The sequence below is a fragment of the Aythya ferina genome, assembly GCF_964211825.1.
Source record: "Aythya ferina genome assembly, chromosome: 1".
Lineage (NCBI taxonomy): Eukaryota > Metazoa > Chordata > Aves > Anseriformes > Anatidae > Aythya > Aythya ferina.
Window position 1 is genome coordinate 115,233,919 of NC_140296.1, and position 16,178 is coordinate 115,250,096.

Consider the following 16,178-nt stretch of genomic DNA (forward strand, 5'->3'; position numbering starts at 1 on the left):
AACTGATTTGACCTAGTGATGGGCAGGTAAGTGGAACTAACAGCTAATGATCCAATAAAATACTAGTATGGGACAAATTAACATCATAGCACAACTATCTATTTAACTGCAGAGATCTGCTACAAGCAAGGGAAAAAACAGGAGGCTATGGTGGCTGGCAGTCTGCTGGAAGGGAAGTATAATATATTATTTTGACATAGTATAACCACACTTGGTTTCTGTGCATGGATCCAAATAAGCAGAGGTGTGGTGCTGAAAACCATTAGGAAAAATGAAACAGTACCCAGAGCTGCTATTATATAAGGAACAGGAAAGCAATATATTCTCAAAAATGTTTCAGCGAGACAGCAGACAGATGCAGGGGAATTTAAACAACGCTGTAATGAAATGTACCTTTTCCACTTGTGACTTGGAAAGGCAGATTAACAGAACAGACATTTCTGGTGCACTTGTTACCTGCTCTGATACCGTAGTTGAAACCTTCCAGAGTCAGAAGGTACGTAAATTAAAAACACCACCCTTGTTCTGAAGCATATGCAGTGGGTTAAGAGCTGAGTGTGTACTGGGTACACTTCAGGAAGAAATCTGAGCAATGGAGGCAGCCGTGCATATCCAATAAGGGAACTGCTCTTGCATTCCTCTTGATCCAATTAAAAATACTTCCTAAGATACGTGAGGGAATGAAAAGTACCAGTATCTGAATTTCCAGAGAATGCTTGGGATTGCTTGAGACAAAATGGAGACTGTAATTTTCGTATCTCGGTTTTCCATTAAATAACAAGATCAGCTGCAGTTTGCCCAAACATAAGCAGTGCTGCTGTTCTTCACTCCCATGCACCCCACATGCTGCACCTGGGTACTTAAGACTGCACTTCAAGAGAAGTAAGAAGAAAGGATTGAATGGTACTGAACACTCTGGCACAAGGTGGAGAATAGACAAAAAAACATACACATCAAGAACAAAAAACATCACTACCTCATATAACGCTTTCCACATATTTTGTCTGAGTTCATTATGTTTTTGACAGTGTGAAGTTTGATCATTATGCGTCCCTTGAAATGTGAAACTGATACAGAAAAAACATTGAGAGTAAAGCAAACTTACAGAAATGTGAGCTACCCCCTCCTTTCCCTACTTCTTGGACTTGTGCTGGCTTGTAATTGTAACTGAGGAGTTTCTAAGAGGATGATGATGCAACCTCTTGCATTATGCCATACCCATGCTGCCCCACTGCAGTGTAGTGGATTTAACTGGGCTCAGAACCCAGCCATCGCACTCCATAATGTTGCAGGAAGAGGCTTCCCTTTATTCCTACCTTTCATCCTCCATTCAGCAGTCCACCTCCCTTGAGGGAGATGAATATGACAGGAGTAAGGATCAGATGTGGTTATAATGCTCTGGTGACTTTGAAGAGAATAGAGAATGCCATCCCTGGTTTCCTCACGACGTGTTTCTTGGATGGGTTTATTGCCTATTACCCAAGTTATATTTGGTTCTGGATACGTAAGAAAGGCAGAGCATGTCAGCATCCTTTCTGCGTCGTTCTTGTGGTACTCCAGTGCATAATAAGAGGCAACTAGATTAAAACAAACAAAAACACACAGCAGTCCTATTATTTTCAAATCCTTTCCAAGTTGAAGTGATTGGTCTTTTGAAATGACACTGGGGAGAATAAGCACAACAGAAAACAAAATTTAAAGTGGTTTCAGGAGAAAGAATGGCAGTACTTATTGTTAATGCTGTGGTCTATACTGTTCTAAAAAGCCGTATGATGTTTTATGACTTAGGTACACCAACTGCCCTTTGGAAGTCACTGTGCAGTAGGTTATCAGAAGCAATGCTGCACTGTGATTTTTTAACTTGTTACATTTCTCCAGAGACAAAGAGAACACCAACAGGCCCAGGAGGTGCTCTGTTCCACCGGAGGATTTCAATACCATGTAAGAAATCATGTCAGACAATCTGTGGGTGTTATCCGGTTTCTACTAGCATCATCCAAGCACTTTTGTTATCTTACTGACCTTGCACATGCAGCTCAACTTCCACTTCTGTTTTAGTTTGTTGTGTTCCCACATAGCAGAGGTAAAGGCCCTCGTCAGTCAAGGTCAGGTTACTAAGTTTCAAGGAGGCATTTCCATGAGGAATATGCTCATGAAAAAGGTGAGTTCTGTTTCTGTAATTCGGGTGTTGTCTTTCCAGATAATCCCTCCTGTAGTAGTAGCTATGTACATCATTTTCTTCTTTCTTCCAGTAAATTACTTCATCATCACCAGGTGGAAAAGGACAAGGAAGGATGACATCCTTTGCAAACAGCCCTGTTACTGTTTCCTTCTCTGTAGAAACGTGTAAGTACAAATGAGTGGATTACATTAAATCTAGTTTATAAGCATTTTTCTGCCCCTCCTTATCCCTGACCCAAAAAATTCTTTGGCTCCAACAGGTAGAACACTCCCACCATGTGTTTCAATAACACAGACTCAAATATTTTCTGTAGCACAGATCTCTGGGACAGCAGGGGTGGCAGCTTTTCTCCGTTAAGTTTGATCAGTATTATAATGCAGGGCTCTGAGCTTTGAACTCAGCATGCCTCTGCCTTAGCCACCTGAGTTTCCTGTGCTTTTCCAAAAGCACCACCTCTGATACCAAATCCGGGTGAGAGAGTCCCCAGCCTCAAGCTGCAGCTTGTTCCTCACTCATATGTTCATAGAGCTGGCTGGCAATGATCTGGGTGATCAGTGACCCTTACTCAGTGCCAAGCAGTTGTACAGACAAAAGCATGCAATCGTGCGACTGACAGGAAGGACAGAACTTCTCAAAATGGCTTCACCACCGCCGAGTTGATCCTTAACCATTAATAAATAATGTCAGAATTAATTCCCCCATCAAAAAAAAAAAAAAAGAATAAGAGTTGTCATCTTTATCATTTTTTCATAAACAAAATAATTAAAACCTACCCCAAGTTGTAGCACATATGGAAAGCAAACAGAGAAGAGATGGTATCTTCCGTCCCTTCATGTCTTCGTTGGTTCATCTCAAACTGACAACGAAAAAGGAGGGGAGACAGCATTTTTAAATGCAGCTAAAAGATTTGCCCCTCACTTTGGGGTCCACAGCTCAGTCACCAAACCACATGCATAGACTTGCACCACATTTGAACTTTGCATTTTACCTGCATGCTCACTAAGGGACATGTGATTAATTACCACTTAACAAGCTTTCCTCTTACTGCTTTGGGAGCAGCCACACACATATTGTAATAGTCTCCTCGCCTTGTTAAATCAAAATTATTTATTTCTTAGTAAGAGGATTCTGATTAATTGCTTTTCAAGGTAGCTTAATAACAGCACGTTTCAAGAATGTATGCATTTAGGAGAACTAGAAATGCCTGAGCATGTCAAGTTTTGCCAGTGAGCAAACACAACTGCATGTGTAAAAATCTTAACTCTTCCACATATTGATAAAACTCCGTGCCAGCCATACTGATTCTAACTTTCTGGAATTTTCCCTCTGAATCTTCAGGAGACATTTTCTGTAGTAGAAAATAGTCGCAGTTCTCTGCCTTCCCCCAATGCACCCCCTACGCCTAGTGCCCTAACCCCATGCCTTGGTTGGCGAGAAGTACTCCTGAAGGCAGAAGGCTCCCACACTACAACCACACAAAGTTTCCCTTAGGATGCAGACCTGACCCACAAGTTTTACCTCTCGGATATAACCTGTGTCCCTTCCCCCCACCTCCGCTCATAACACTAAGAGCAACAGAGAAGTATTATAAGAATGTATTTTTTGTTACCTCTTCTAAGTTCACGAGTACCCAACAACTTCAGCATCCAGCTAATTGTTCCAATAAAGGCTGGTGTTTCTTGGAGGCAGGATTTTTACATATTTGTAAGTAAAATGAATTATACAGCTCTCTTCTCTAAAAGTGAAAATCTTTTCCCTATTCCTTCCGTAGCCACACCTATACATGGCCGACAGCTCAAGTAATCTGCACTTTTTGCAACGCTCCTGCAGGTTGACTCCTGCCCCGCAAATGAAAGTACAAGAAGCTGTTCCCTCCTCCTGGCCTGCCCCCACTCATATTGCTCTTACATAATCAGGTAAGCAGCAGGTAAATATTTGACCTGAGGGAATGAACAACCTTATGCAATGAAAAAACTTACAGCCCACTCAGGCAGTAGGCAGAAGAAAGCAGCCCTGCTTGCTGACGAGGGAGTGCAGCACTGGCCCTCCCCCTGCACTGCTGCCTAGCCAGGCCCAGCTTGGAAGGGTTTAGGAAGAGTTTAAGGGTTTATGTGCCACCATCATTGTGAACGGAGACTGCCCCCTCCCCACCGCCAGCAGCGTCGTGAGTGGAGACCAAAGAATGCTCTTGTTGAAGGAGAGGCCTGAGGATGAACTCAGTAGCTAAAAGTTGCTTTTAGCCAGCTGTCTGACCACCTGTGTATGTGGAGCAAGGAAACCTTGCTCCACCTGAGCGAGTGCTGTCTGCAAAGGGAAGCACTTGGCTCTGAGTATCCTGCGTACACACAATGTGTATCTTGAGGGACTAACTATGGTCTCCTTTTATGGGCTAAATGCTTATCAGGTCTCATTATTAGGTATGCCAGTAGACCACATTTTTCCATTCAGTTTGATCCAAAACAGATCCAGTTAGTCTACCTCACTCCCTGAAGTGACCCAAAAGACAGTGGGTGAGGGTGTGTGGAAGAATCGCTTCAGAAGAATGCTCCTGATCTGAGCTGTACACCAGCCTCTTGCCCAGCCACTAGCTGAGGAAGGCAGATAGGGGAAGAGATCTGGGGAGTTCGGAAGCCAGAGGAACTGGTGTATTGCTGTTACCAGGAAGAGTATTTGGAGATGTTAAGGAAGGCCCAGGTGGCAGGGTTATTCTGGTACAGTGGTGCGGATGAGGACAGCGCTCAGACAGGGCACAACTCAGCAGGACATCAAGCAATGGTGCTTCAGGAAAGTTGCTTTCCCATCCTCACAGAAGTGCCATTCAAGTTTTCATGTGGTCAGTTGGTGCAAAAAAAAATTATGTTATTTTTAATGAGGCATATTAAAGCTGGAATTGCCCAGCTTCTAGCTGTCCTACCAGTCAAAGGCTGCACCATTTTTTTCAGGACAGGAGAAACTAAATTTCACAGTCAGTTTAGAAACTTTCATTATTATCATCCAAAGGATTTTTGTTCTCCAGCTGCACAAGAGGCCTAAGAGATGCTGCAGAGGGACTTATCCCAGGCCTTTTGAGGGATTTCTGACGGCATTGATGTCCATCAGTGCTGGTCAATCTTTAGCACTGCCTCCTAAAAGCACAGGGTAAGGCAATTGTAAAATATCGGAGGTCAAGCAGGTGGGGCGGGAGGCTGGCTTGGCTGATCAGGTATCTGGGTATTTAAGATTGAACCAGGGTACTTAAGATTGCTCTTTAAGAGAGGTATAAAGAAAGGATCAAATGGTACTGAAAACTCTGGCAAAAGGTAGAGAAGAGGCAAAGAAACATACGCACCAAGAAAAAAAGTATTCTTCTCCCTCATATAAGCCCTGGGTTCACTAAGGTTTCCATTTATCTTGTCTGAGTTTGTTATTTTCTTGACAGAGCATGAAGTTTGATCATTATGCAACCCTTGAAATGTGAAACTGATAGAGGAAAAGTGTTGGGAGTAAAGCGAACTTACAGGAATATGAGCTACCCCCTCCTGTTCCCACTTCTTGGACATGTGCTGGCTTCTAATTGTAACTGATGAGTTTCAAAGAGGATGATGATGCTACCTCTTGCCCTATCCCATAGCCATCCTGCCCCGCTGCAGGTGTAGTGGATTTAATTGGGCTCAGAACCCAGCTGTAGCACCCCCACAATGATGCAGGAAGAGGCCAAGCTGTTGTACGGACAAAAGTACACAACTGTGTGACTGAGAGGAAGGACAGAACTTCTCAAAATGGCCTCACCACCACTGATGGCATCCGGGAATGTTGTCCCAGCCCCAGCGCAAGTCAATAATACACAAAGAATATCCAATTGCTATTGATGTTCAATTTCAGAAGTTTAAATGAATATTTTTCACAACCGATTGTATTCACTTGGTGACGATGCATGGACATTCTTGGTCAAGGTCACACAACCTTGTTGGGCTGGTGGCAAGTGCCTGGCTGTAGCTGTTTGCCGCTGCCTTCTTGGAAAGCTTGATGCCCTCTCCAGCGCAGGGAGATCTGGCAACCCTGGCAGAGCAATCTGCATGACTTTCCCTCAGCTATCTCAGCACAAACCCACCCAATGTACTTCAAGCCACTTTCAATGCTAACAACTACTGACCACTGAGTGGTATCACAATGTATTCCACCAGCCAAGCTGTGTGGCAGAAACGTGGGCAGCTGAAGTGCAGGTGCTTAACACACTCAATGGCCATGGACATTTCTGACACAATCTTTGTCTTCTTCTGCTTCAGGAGTGTTTTACCCCAAACTGATTCTTAACTGTTAATAAATAATGTCAGAATTAATTCCCCTAACAAAAAAAAAAAAAAAAAAAAAAAAAAAAAGAATAAGAGTTGTCATCTTCATGATTTTTCATAAGCAAGAGAACTAAGCCCTACCCCAAATTATAGTACATATGTCTCTGTTTTGCCATCTCTTACATAGACAGTAAATGGCCTTTCACATGGGGAGCAGCCTGTTAATTACAGTGGGCTCAATCTCTTCTAATTGTAGATGTCTGTAATGCAGATTTCTATTCTTGCAATACTCTTGTCATAATTGAGCATAAGAAATGTACGTTTCAACATCTACTTTAAGATGTGATAAATTGGATCTCGCCAGTGTCATTTACTATATACAGGGTGCCTAGAATGATTGGCTTGAACATAGCTACCTACCAGCAGTTTGATTAATTTCATTCCATAATGCCTTCATAAAGAGGCCGAGATGTAAAGTAACCAAGTAAATGATTTGGTAAATAACTTGGTAAGTGACAGCTAAGCTTGAAATGCTTCTTGCTAGGTTCAAAGCTGTACTTGCTTGAGCTCACGAGAGCTTTAAGGGAAATCCTTGCTGTAATATTGACAAAGGAAATGAGGGAGATTAATATTACAGGTTATTGCAGATCAGGAGTTATCTGAGGGTGTGAAACACAGCAGACAGGTAGATGGCAATGAGGCACTAGAAACCCATGCTATGTATGTCATTCAGGAATGTACTGCTGATTCTAGCAACGAGACACCTGTTGAAGTACTGTTGCATGTAGTTCTGTGTTCCTTCCCAGAGATTAATGGACTTCCCAGAGTCCATTCACTCTAAATGACCCTTCTACATTATTCCAATACCAGGAGAAATCAGCAACGCGCCATAGATTCACTGCAGTCCACCCTTGATTCTGAAGCCCGGAGCAGAAACGAGGCCATTCGGCTGAAGAAGAAGATGGAAGGGGACCTCAATGAAATGGAAATCCAGCTCAGCCATGCCAACAGGCATGCTGCAGAAGCAACAAAGTCAACACGTGTCCTGCAAACACAAATAAAGGTACTCTGAGAGCTCTCAGTCCCAGGCCGGGTTTCATAGCACACAGCAAAACAGTGATGGTGATTAAGAGAAGCTACTCTCAGGGACATGCGGGAAAAGCCCTTAGTGATCACTTCTGACACGAGAGAACACTGAACTGTGGATCTCTTCCAAGACTTGCATACAAGTGGGATGAGATCCAGGTGTAAAACCCCTGCTGGCTACAGTTTCCCGTTGGGGCAGAAAGTTACAGCATGAGGTACTGAAAATCTGATTTCCATGTGAGCTTGCAAAGCCTTTAAAAGTGGAGAGCGTGTTAGTTAGCCAGAGTACAGATTGTGTGTATATATTCAGCTTTCTAATGTGCTTCGACGTAAGCAATTTTTGTTGTTGTAGTTTAAAGAGCCTTGCTAAGAGACCTTTCAAGTCATCGCCTGCCTCATCTCTCTCCCATGCTATGAAGCTGGTTCTGCCTCGGGCAGAAGCACTAGTTCTGACAGATTGCAGATCAGGTTTTTCCCTCTTTGCATCACATACCACAAAAGCTATTCAGATTACGGTCTGGAGGAAGCCTTTCTCGAATAAAGAAGCACTGAACTTCTAGAGGTGGCCCTCTCATGTAAGCACAGTGGCTCAAAATGCATTTGGACTGGTATAAACCTGTCTGCTTTGTTATAGGAACTTCAGGTGCAGCTGGATGACTCAGGGCATGTGAATGAAGACCTGAAGGAACAGCTGGCAGTCTCTGACAGGAGGAACAATCTTCTCCAGTCGGAGCTGGATGAGCTGAGGGCTTTGCTGGACCAGACTGAACGGGCAAGGAAGCTGGCAGAGCATGAGCTGCTGGAAGCCACCGAACGTGTGAACCTGCTGCATACTCAGGTTGGCTTTTTCTGGGTTAAACAGCCTTGCCTGTTAAGCACTGACACTGTTTGTCCATTGCTGTCATAAGGCAGACACACTCCTTGCCCACCTTCAAGGTAGAAAATGGTAGAGGAAATAAGTCACTCTGCAGGAATGCCACCTCGTTACTGTCAGGTTAGCTGGAACTGATGACTCAACCAACTGCATTAAACGGTTCACAGAAAATATAAGGATGGGAGATAACAAGAATAAATTTTATTTCTTACTTTCTTTGGTGCTGTAAAAACCCAGCTTCCCGCTTTCATTAGGCTGTGGCTGGGATAGGGAAGTATTTCTTTGAAAAGCAGCAGTGTTTGCACAAGGTGCTGTTATTACTTAGCAAAGCAAACTTCAATGCCTCAAGATCACTAGGTGCATTGTGCACAGCAGCAAAGCGTGCTCTACCACATCAGGTCTTCGTTAAGAGAGCCCTTTGGACTTGGTCACAATGGGCACCGCTGTTTTTACAGGGTTGTGGAGGCAAATGTCCTGAGTCACCAGCACTTTTGCTGCAAAACCCAATCTTCTCTTCACCAAACAACCAACATTCAGAAGGAGATGAAAATGAGCTACAGGCTGGCAATATTTTGTAATATTCAGCACATGTGATACTTCAACAGTCTGACGTGGGACTTTTGTTTTAATCACCTTATTGACTAACTGATAATGGATCATTACTTTTCCAAGATGAACTGCTTTATTCATGCTTCTGTTTCAGCCTCTTGCTTATTATTTTGCCTGAATTGAAATTTGAATATTTACGTTATTGAAAGTATTTGTAATATTTCCTCAGTCTGAAGCTAAGCGACATAGTAAAGGCCAACCCTTAACCCATACGTGGACCTCCCTCCCTAAATACTGCTCTGTGTAATCCAGGGGCTGCAAAAATCATTAAGCCTTTGTGTGCTATGGTATTTAGAAAAGTTATGTCTCAAATAATCATTTTTCCTAATTTTCCACTGTTTCTTTTGTGAAAAACATTATAAAGAACACAAGCCTAATCAATCAGAAGAAGAAGCTGGAAGGTGACATTTCCCAGATGCAGAATGAAGTGGAGGAATCAATCCAGGAGTGCCGAAATGCAGAGGAAAAAGCTAAGAAAGCAATCACAGATGTAAGTAGCCTCATTCCTTGCTCAGTTTGTTTCAGTACCACACTGTCTTAGGACAACCCAGCATTTCCGAAGCACCTGTTACAAACCTGATATATCTGAAGTGCTCCACAGTTATCTGGAGGCAGGTGATGAAACTACAAAAGTAAACAGACTAGAGGTTAAGAGAAAGGAAATACTTCTGCTTGATCTTTTTTTATTCTTACTTTCCCTGAGAATGCAGATTCCACTGATCCCCAAAGTCTCAGGTCACGTCACCTTTGAATTGGGTGGATTATATACCTGGACTATATATACTTATTATATATATTATATACTTATTATATATATTATATACTTCAGACAGAACGAGCACTAACAGGTCGCCAGGTGTGCATAGAATCTGCTGTGAGGAGTACAATTCCCAAATCCAAAATGAGGCATCTATTAGAAAAACATGAGGATGAAGTTCCCAAGAAGAGACAGTGAGTGCATTCTTCCTGTCAGGAAGATGACATTTTTGGACTAGTATAGTTTCTTTTCCAACAGACCTGGAGTAACGTAGAGTTTGGCTGACATATCACAGCATACCAGCAGACAGAGTAAAATCTAGAACTGGATGTTTCTGTGAGTTGTGTCTGGAGTGCCTGGATGAAGCTATCCTTGTACCGTGGTCTTCACTGCTTCTCAGCTGGCAGTACTGTTACTGCCTGCCAGAGAGAAGACACTGACTGTCCTTGATTCAGCTCCAGCCTGGACTGCAGTGCTTGCTGTCTTCTGATGGATGTTCAGTGATGGATACAAGAATCTGCAAATGGCTCTAGGAGGCAGGGACACATGTCAGATCAGACATGAGCTAATTGGCACCCTTGTTACCAGTCTTAGAGAACGGTCAGGGAATATGTAAGATGCTGAAGCTGAGCTTCCTATCACAGCACAGACTGCAGAAATTGCTGTGCTGTTACAGCTGCTCAGGCAGCTTTTGTCTATGGCTGTGCCAGGAAACTCGTCTGCCATTTTTTTTAAATTCACTACCTTTCAAAGCAATATTCAAGATCAAATTCCAATATTAGACTTTAAATAAGTTCTGGGTGAAATGCCTGCAGTGAGTGGCATAGGTTTACTTGTAGCTATTATAAATGAGGACATTGTGTAGCATGGATACAAGCAAGCAAAGACTTAAATCACAGTGTTAGAATATGGGGGGAAAAAGAAAAAAAAAAAAAAAAAAAAAGCATTCTCTCTGTCCAGGAGAGATAAACATACACAATCTATTCTTGGCAGCATTAGGTATAGCCAATGAGCCAAGTAGTGGATTATCCAACATGGATCTTCTATCACTATTTTCTGAGACATAATTCAGCAGACTGACAGAAGTGTTGTAAAGTTTGGTTGTTTTTTCAGGCAGCAATGATGGCTGAGGAGCTTAAAAAAGAGCAAGATACTAGTGCTCACTTAGAGAGAATGAAGAAGAACATGGAACAAACCATTAAAGATCTCCAGAAACGATTGGATGAGGCAGAACAAATAGCCCTGAAAGGTGGCAAGAAACAGATCCAGAAACTGGAATCCAGGGTAAGTTTGTGATCAAACTATGGACTGCTACCTGCTGCTTTACAGACTTGGGAGCGGGTGGGTGCCCTTGGGGTGCCTGGTAAGTTCAAAAGATGCAGGTGAGCAGCTCTTGGACACATCCTTCCCTTCCAAGATCCAGTTATAGTGAGCTGTGAGCTGTTGTAGCACAGTAGGTGACCAAGCCCTTGATTAAAAAAAAAAAAAAAAAAAAAAAAAGGCAAGACATCTACAACTAGGAAAACCCTCTGCTTGGCCTTTGCACGTGTATATAGAGCATCTAGTTCTGAGTGGGTCCTTTGGCTGCTGGCACAGCTTAAATACATTTATGAAAAAATAGAATGAAAAGTCTACATTTTGATCTATTCCTCACATTGAGCACTATTAAGATGCTGAGGAAAATGAGTATGTCTTGAACTGTGAACTAAGTTACCCTCTGCTTTATATTTGTAGCATAATTGCAAGGTTTTTTCCTTTTTTGCAGGTTCGTGAACTGGAGAATGAACTTGAGACTGAACTCCGTCGCAATTCAGATGCCCAAAAAGGAGCCCGCAAGTTTGAGAGGCGCATCAAAGAGCTGACTTATCAGGTACGCCGAGGACTGTAGTAACCACCCTGGAAAGAAATGTTTTCTCCCTGTCCGGGACTGAATTTGTTTCAGTGTTTCAGTGAAGGATGAAGGAGGGCATTACCCAGAGCTTTCTCATTGCAGGAAGCTTTAGGGATGGGAGGAACATCTTCCTAGTGCTACCATCATCTTGCCTGACGAATTGTAACCAGTGTTAGGTTACTATTGCTGGGATTTGGACAGTTTCAGCACAGTACTAAATGGAGCAGGCTTACAGGACTATTCATACTGCAAGAGAAGGAAGAGCTCAGATGTCTCTCAGCTGTGCTGGTGTTGCTAAAAAGAGCCATAAGGAGTCAGTTAACTCTGGTGCATCACTCGGCATAGGGCTGCCCAGTCCCAGGGCTCTGTCACCTACTGCTGGGTGTAGTACTACTACTGCTGTAGTAGTCTCAGCCTCCTGCAGGCTTACTATCAGCTGCTGTTGCTGCTTGCCTTTTGAAAAGGTCTTCATCGCAGAGCACTGTTTCCCCTGCTTTCAACATGAATCCTGAGCAGATAATCGTAACCATCTGCTTTAGGATATTACTTAGCATCCTACATGTTGTCTTACTCTGACTTGTGTGTGCAGAGGTTGTTTTCTTAGAAGACAGTGCTGCAGCGCAGGCACACAGAATTAGCAGGTCCTTCTGTTTGTGGACTGTGACAGCTTAAACCTGGATCATTTTGCCAGAAATGCCTGCCCCCAACAAAAATTTAAAATATGCAAATTACACGTATTTTAGGCCTGCCCATTGGTCTGTTTCACTCAGTAATGACGCTCTCTATAATGACGAGAGGTCCTCACCTGCCAAGCAAGGAACTCTGTGTGTACACATGTGTGTGCATACATGTATATGTGTGTGTATGTATCTCAATATTTACATACATATAAATAGGGAGGCTATTCTTAGTCCTCAGCAAGCAGGCCCTCACAAATCTTCAGCTTACAGATTTTTTTTTCTCATCTACACACAGGTTGATCACAATATGGCTGGTTCATATTTTAAACTACGTGTTTGTAAAATGATATATATGTCACCCATAAGTATTTGACAGATGCTTTTGTACACTATTAACCTAACTGATGGTGTTTTGGTACAGTCAGAAGAAGATAAGAAGAATCTGGCCCGGATGCAGGATCTGATTGATAAGCTACAACTAAAAGTGAAGAGCTACAAGCACCAAGCAGAGGAAGCTGTAAGTGACTATTTAGGCCTTTTTTCCTCTGAGAAATTCGTTACCCTATGACCACAATCTTTAATCGGCAAAAGTTTTTAGTACAAGTACCGAATTTGTGTGTATTACTATTTGTATTTATACAAACTCTTTATTTATAAATGTATTTATATACATAGTATATAGCATTTGTGTTGATTACATTAAGGTATTCCATTTTATCTTAAGATTGGAGTGTAATTTGCAGGGGGTGGAGGGAAGGGGAGGAACAGGAAAGACCTTTTCTTCTGGCTAGTCCCCCAGGAGACACGTTGAAATCCTCCCCGTTCACTTGAAATGAAGAGTGCCACTGCAAACAACAAACCCTCAAACAAACAAAAACCCTCATCCCTCCAAGAGTCTAGTGGTTCCCATAGAAGTGTTGATTATTCATGTTGAGCACTTCTGTCCTGCTTGAAATGGAAGGCTTTGCTTCACGTGGACTGGAGGAAATCGGCTGTACTATTTTCTCTCACCAGGAAGCACAAGCCAATCTGTACCTTTCCAAGTACAGAAAACAGCAACATGATCTGGATGATGCTGAAGAAAGGGCTGAAATAGCTGAATCTCAAGTTAATAAGCTGAGGAGCAAGTCGAGAGATATTGGCATGAAAAAGGTATGGTTCTACCATATGGAGCAAATGTGACAGGTTAATGACGATGGCACATGCTATGTATACAGGAAGATTTGTTGCATCTCCTCAAGTAATATGGACTAGAATAAATAGTTGTTTACTAACTTTTTTTTTTAGTTTCAGTCAACCCTTTGTTTTAATGTTACAGTAAATCTTTAGGACAGCAATTTGTTGCTTATACAAAATGAAATCTCTGTTCTCTCGATGGTGTCACTTAACCTCTCCGCTCAGCATCCAGAAGTTGCCAAACTGTCTTTTTACATGGGATATTTAAAAGCTCCATCTCTCTCACTCTGTCTGATGTAGGTTTCTACCTATGTAATAAAGCCGGGGGATTACTGCACTAGCCGATTGCCAGATACTTTAAGAGTGCTCTTTCAAAAATTGTATTGAATTGAAGAGCTTGATGAAAATAGTAGTCATTAGTCACTTGGATGCTGGGAAGTAATTAGTAACTAGAAGTATATTTGTGGTGTTTTGCACTTGATCGGAATGGTAGTAGAGTAATACAGATGAAACTAAAAGGTGCCTAGGAACGTGGTCTGGAACTGAAAGCAAACCCTTGCTTGTCTATGCTTGCCTGATGGCAACCTCAGCAAGGAAGACTGGTGCTGCTATTTGTAGGAAAGACAGAAAGAGGAGCTGGGTCATTGCTTTATCTATTTCATTTACAAATGTAATGTAAACTCCCATACTTAATAGCAAGTAAGTTTAATGGGGGTACAGCTCCACAGTCAAGTGACATAAAAGAAACCTTTCTGTAATCATTTAGCTATTTCCATACCACTTGATCCCTTCTCTCTACTTTATCCACAATTCTGTGGGAGGAAATTTCTGCTTTTATATTGGACTAAAAAATCACCTCTAGTTGAAATTAATTCCTGTAGCTCCACCATCTACATTAAAACTAGATGAACATCTGGTCTCGTGCATTTGCACGTGATGGAAGCAGTACTGCAACTGAAACTCACATGAAGTTTTGTAGGCTTTAAGAGGAAAAATTTCCATGTTTTTCTTCAATTTTTTTCCACCTCCTCCTTCCCCCCCAAAAAAAACCTCCTAATTTCCCAAGGCTCAGACACTAAAATAGGTAAATCATGAGAATCATTTATTGTACTTTGTAGACTGTAGTTCATTCCCTGTATTTTCCTAGCACCTCCTTCTGCCTCATAACTGCAGAAGTCATAGAGAAGTGGGCACTTGTTCAGATAACGAATGCTGTCCCAAAAATCAGTGAACAACAACTCCTTTAGGAAGAGAAAGGCATTGGAAAGACTTTTTTTTTTTTTTTTTAATAGCGTAGCCCTAAAAATACCTTCTCTACTACGGCTATTCATGTTTGTGTATGTTCAAAAGTATGTTCATACTTTTGAAAGGATGTGTCATTCAGAGCAAACAACATCATGTATTGCAAGAGGGCTCTATAGAAATCCTCTGCTGTCAAAGGGATGATGCACATCTTAGCATAAGAACAAGAAGCCTGTCTTCTTAGCTGAAGTAAGACTCAAAATGACGGCTAAATTCAATATGGTACATCCATTTAGTGTTAGTGTATTTCAGACACAAGCTGGCAATGCTAGGAAGCAGAAGCGTTAGTTAACAGAAACTTCTGTCGTTTACATGTAAACTTGAACTCTAAACCCCCCTGTAAAACTTGAACAGTTTTTAAAAGTTTAATTTTAATTAAACTGTTAAAGAGTTCAAATTCAACAATGTAATTTTAATTTCTAGCAGTTTAAATGTAACAGTTTAATTTTAACAGTTGTGTACTATCTCTCTCAATTGCATTTCAGGTTCATGAAGAGGAGTAAGTGCAGTCCAAGCTGACAAATATGAGAAGATGTTTCATATAATCAGGCATAACCAAAAGCAGGTGTATGGGAAAAAAAAAAAAAAAAAAAAGAAAAAGCACTTACAGAAATAAATGTCAAGTGAAAACCCAAAGAGACTCTGTAGTGGATTACATTCATTTCTATGTATTTCTGTTTTGTCAAGCCCCAGGGATCAATACAAGATTACACACTGCCAACAACCCACTTCATTATGTTGGAACAAATCCTAATTGGCAGATGAAATCAAACCTAAGGGCAAATGATGAAATCAAACCCAAGGGCAAATCCAGTCACGTTTCACAGTCCCACATCCTTCATGTGCAGATTGTTAAAGCACTCTGGATTAAACCTGTGTAGGGGACAGCCCTAAAAGCTGGGATAGCCCAGCTTCTAGCTGTCCTGCCAGTCAAAGGCTACACCTTTTTTTTTTTAGGACAGCAGAAACTAACTTTAATGCAAATGGTCAGTTCAGAAACTTCCACTAGTATCAGTGGAAGCATTTTTGTTCTCCATCTGCTCAAGGGGCCTAAGAGATGCTGCTGAGGGACTCATCCCATAAGGACTGCCCCTGGCTCATAAATAGCATTCTTTTAAAACATTTCAATGTCAAAACTGAAAACAAAGGGAAGAGTTGTCATGGAACTGGAATTACAATACTCAGCGAAGTGCAAAACAGTAAGCCCTCTCTTCCCCTCATAGTCCAAAAACAAACCCAAAGTCCACCGACACTCAAAACTCAACCTTGTGTGACACTTTTTCATCGTCCTTTTAGTACACTCGCATGCCGGTTCTTCACACAGACTCCTCATATACAAATGTCAATTGA

At 41.9% G+C, this 16,178-nt stretch overlaps 1 protein-coding gene across 1 annotated transcript; it reads left to right on the forward strand.

Moving 5' to 3' along the window:
• Positions 1 to 2,252: 2,252 nt before the first annotated feature.
• LOC311445023 (myosin heavy chain, cardiac muscle isoform-like) lies at positions 2,253 to 15,464 on the forward strand. The gene is made up of 10 exons (XM_084536619.1): positions 2,253 to 2,346; positions 3,954 to 4,098; positions 7,324 to 7,516; positions 8,174 to 8,377; positions 9,387 to 9,512; positions 10,893 to 11,063; positions 11,545 to 11,649; positions 12,772 to 12,867; positions 13,365 to 13,502; positions 15,314 to 15,464. The coding sequence occupies exons 3-10, from the start codon at positions 7,415 to 7,417 to the stop codon at positions 15,329 to 15,331; spliced, it is 960 nt and encodes a 319-aa protein (XP_084392745.1). The 5' UTR covers positions 2,253 to 2,346; positions 3,954 to 4,098; positions 7,324 to 7,414; the 3' UTR covers positions 15,332 to 15,464.
• The last annotated feature ends 714 nt before the right edge of the window (positions 15,465 to 16,178 follow it).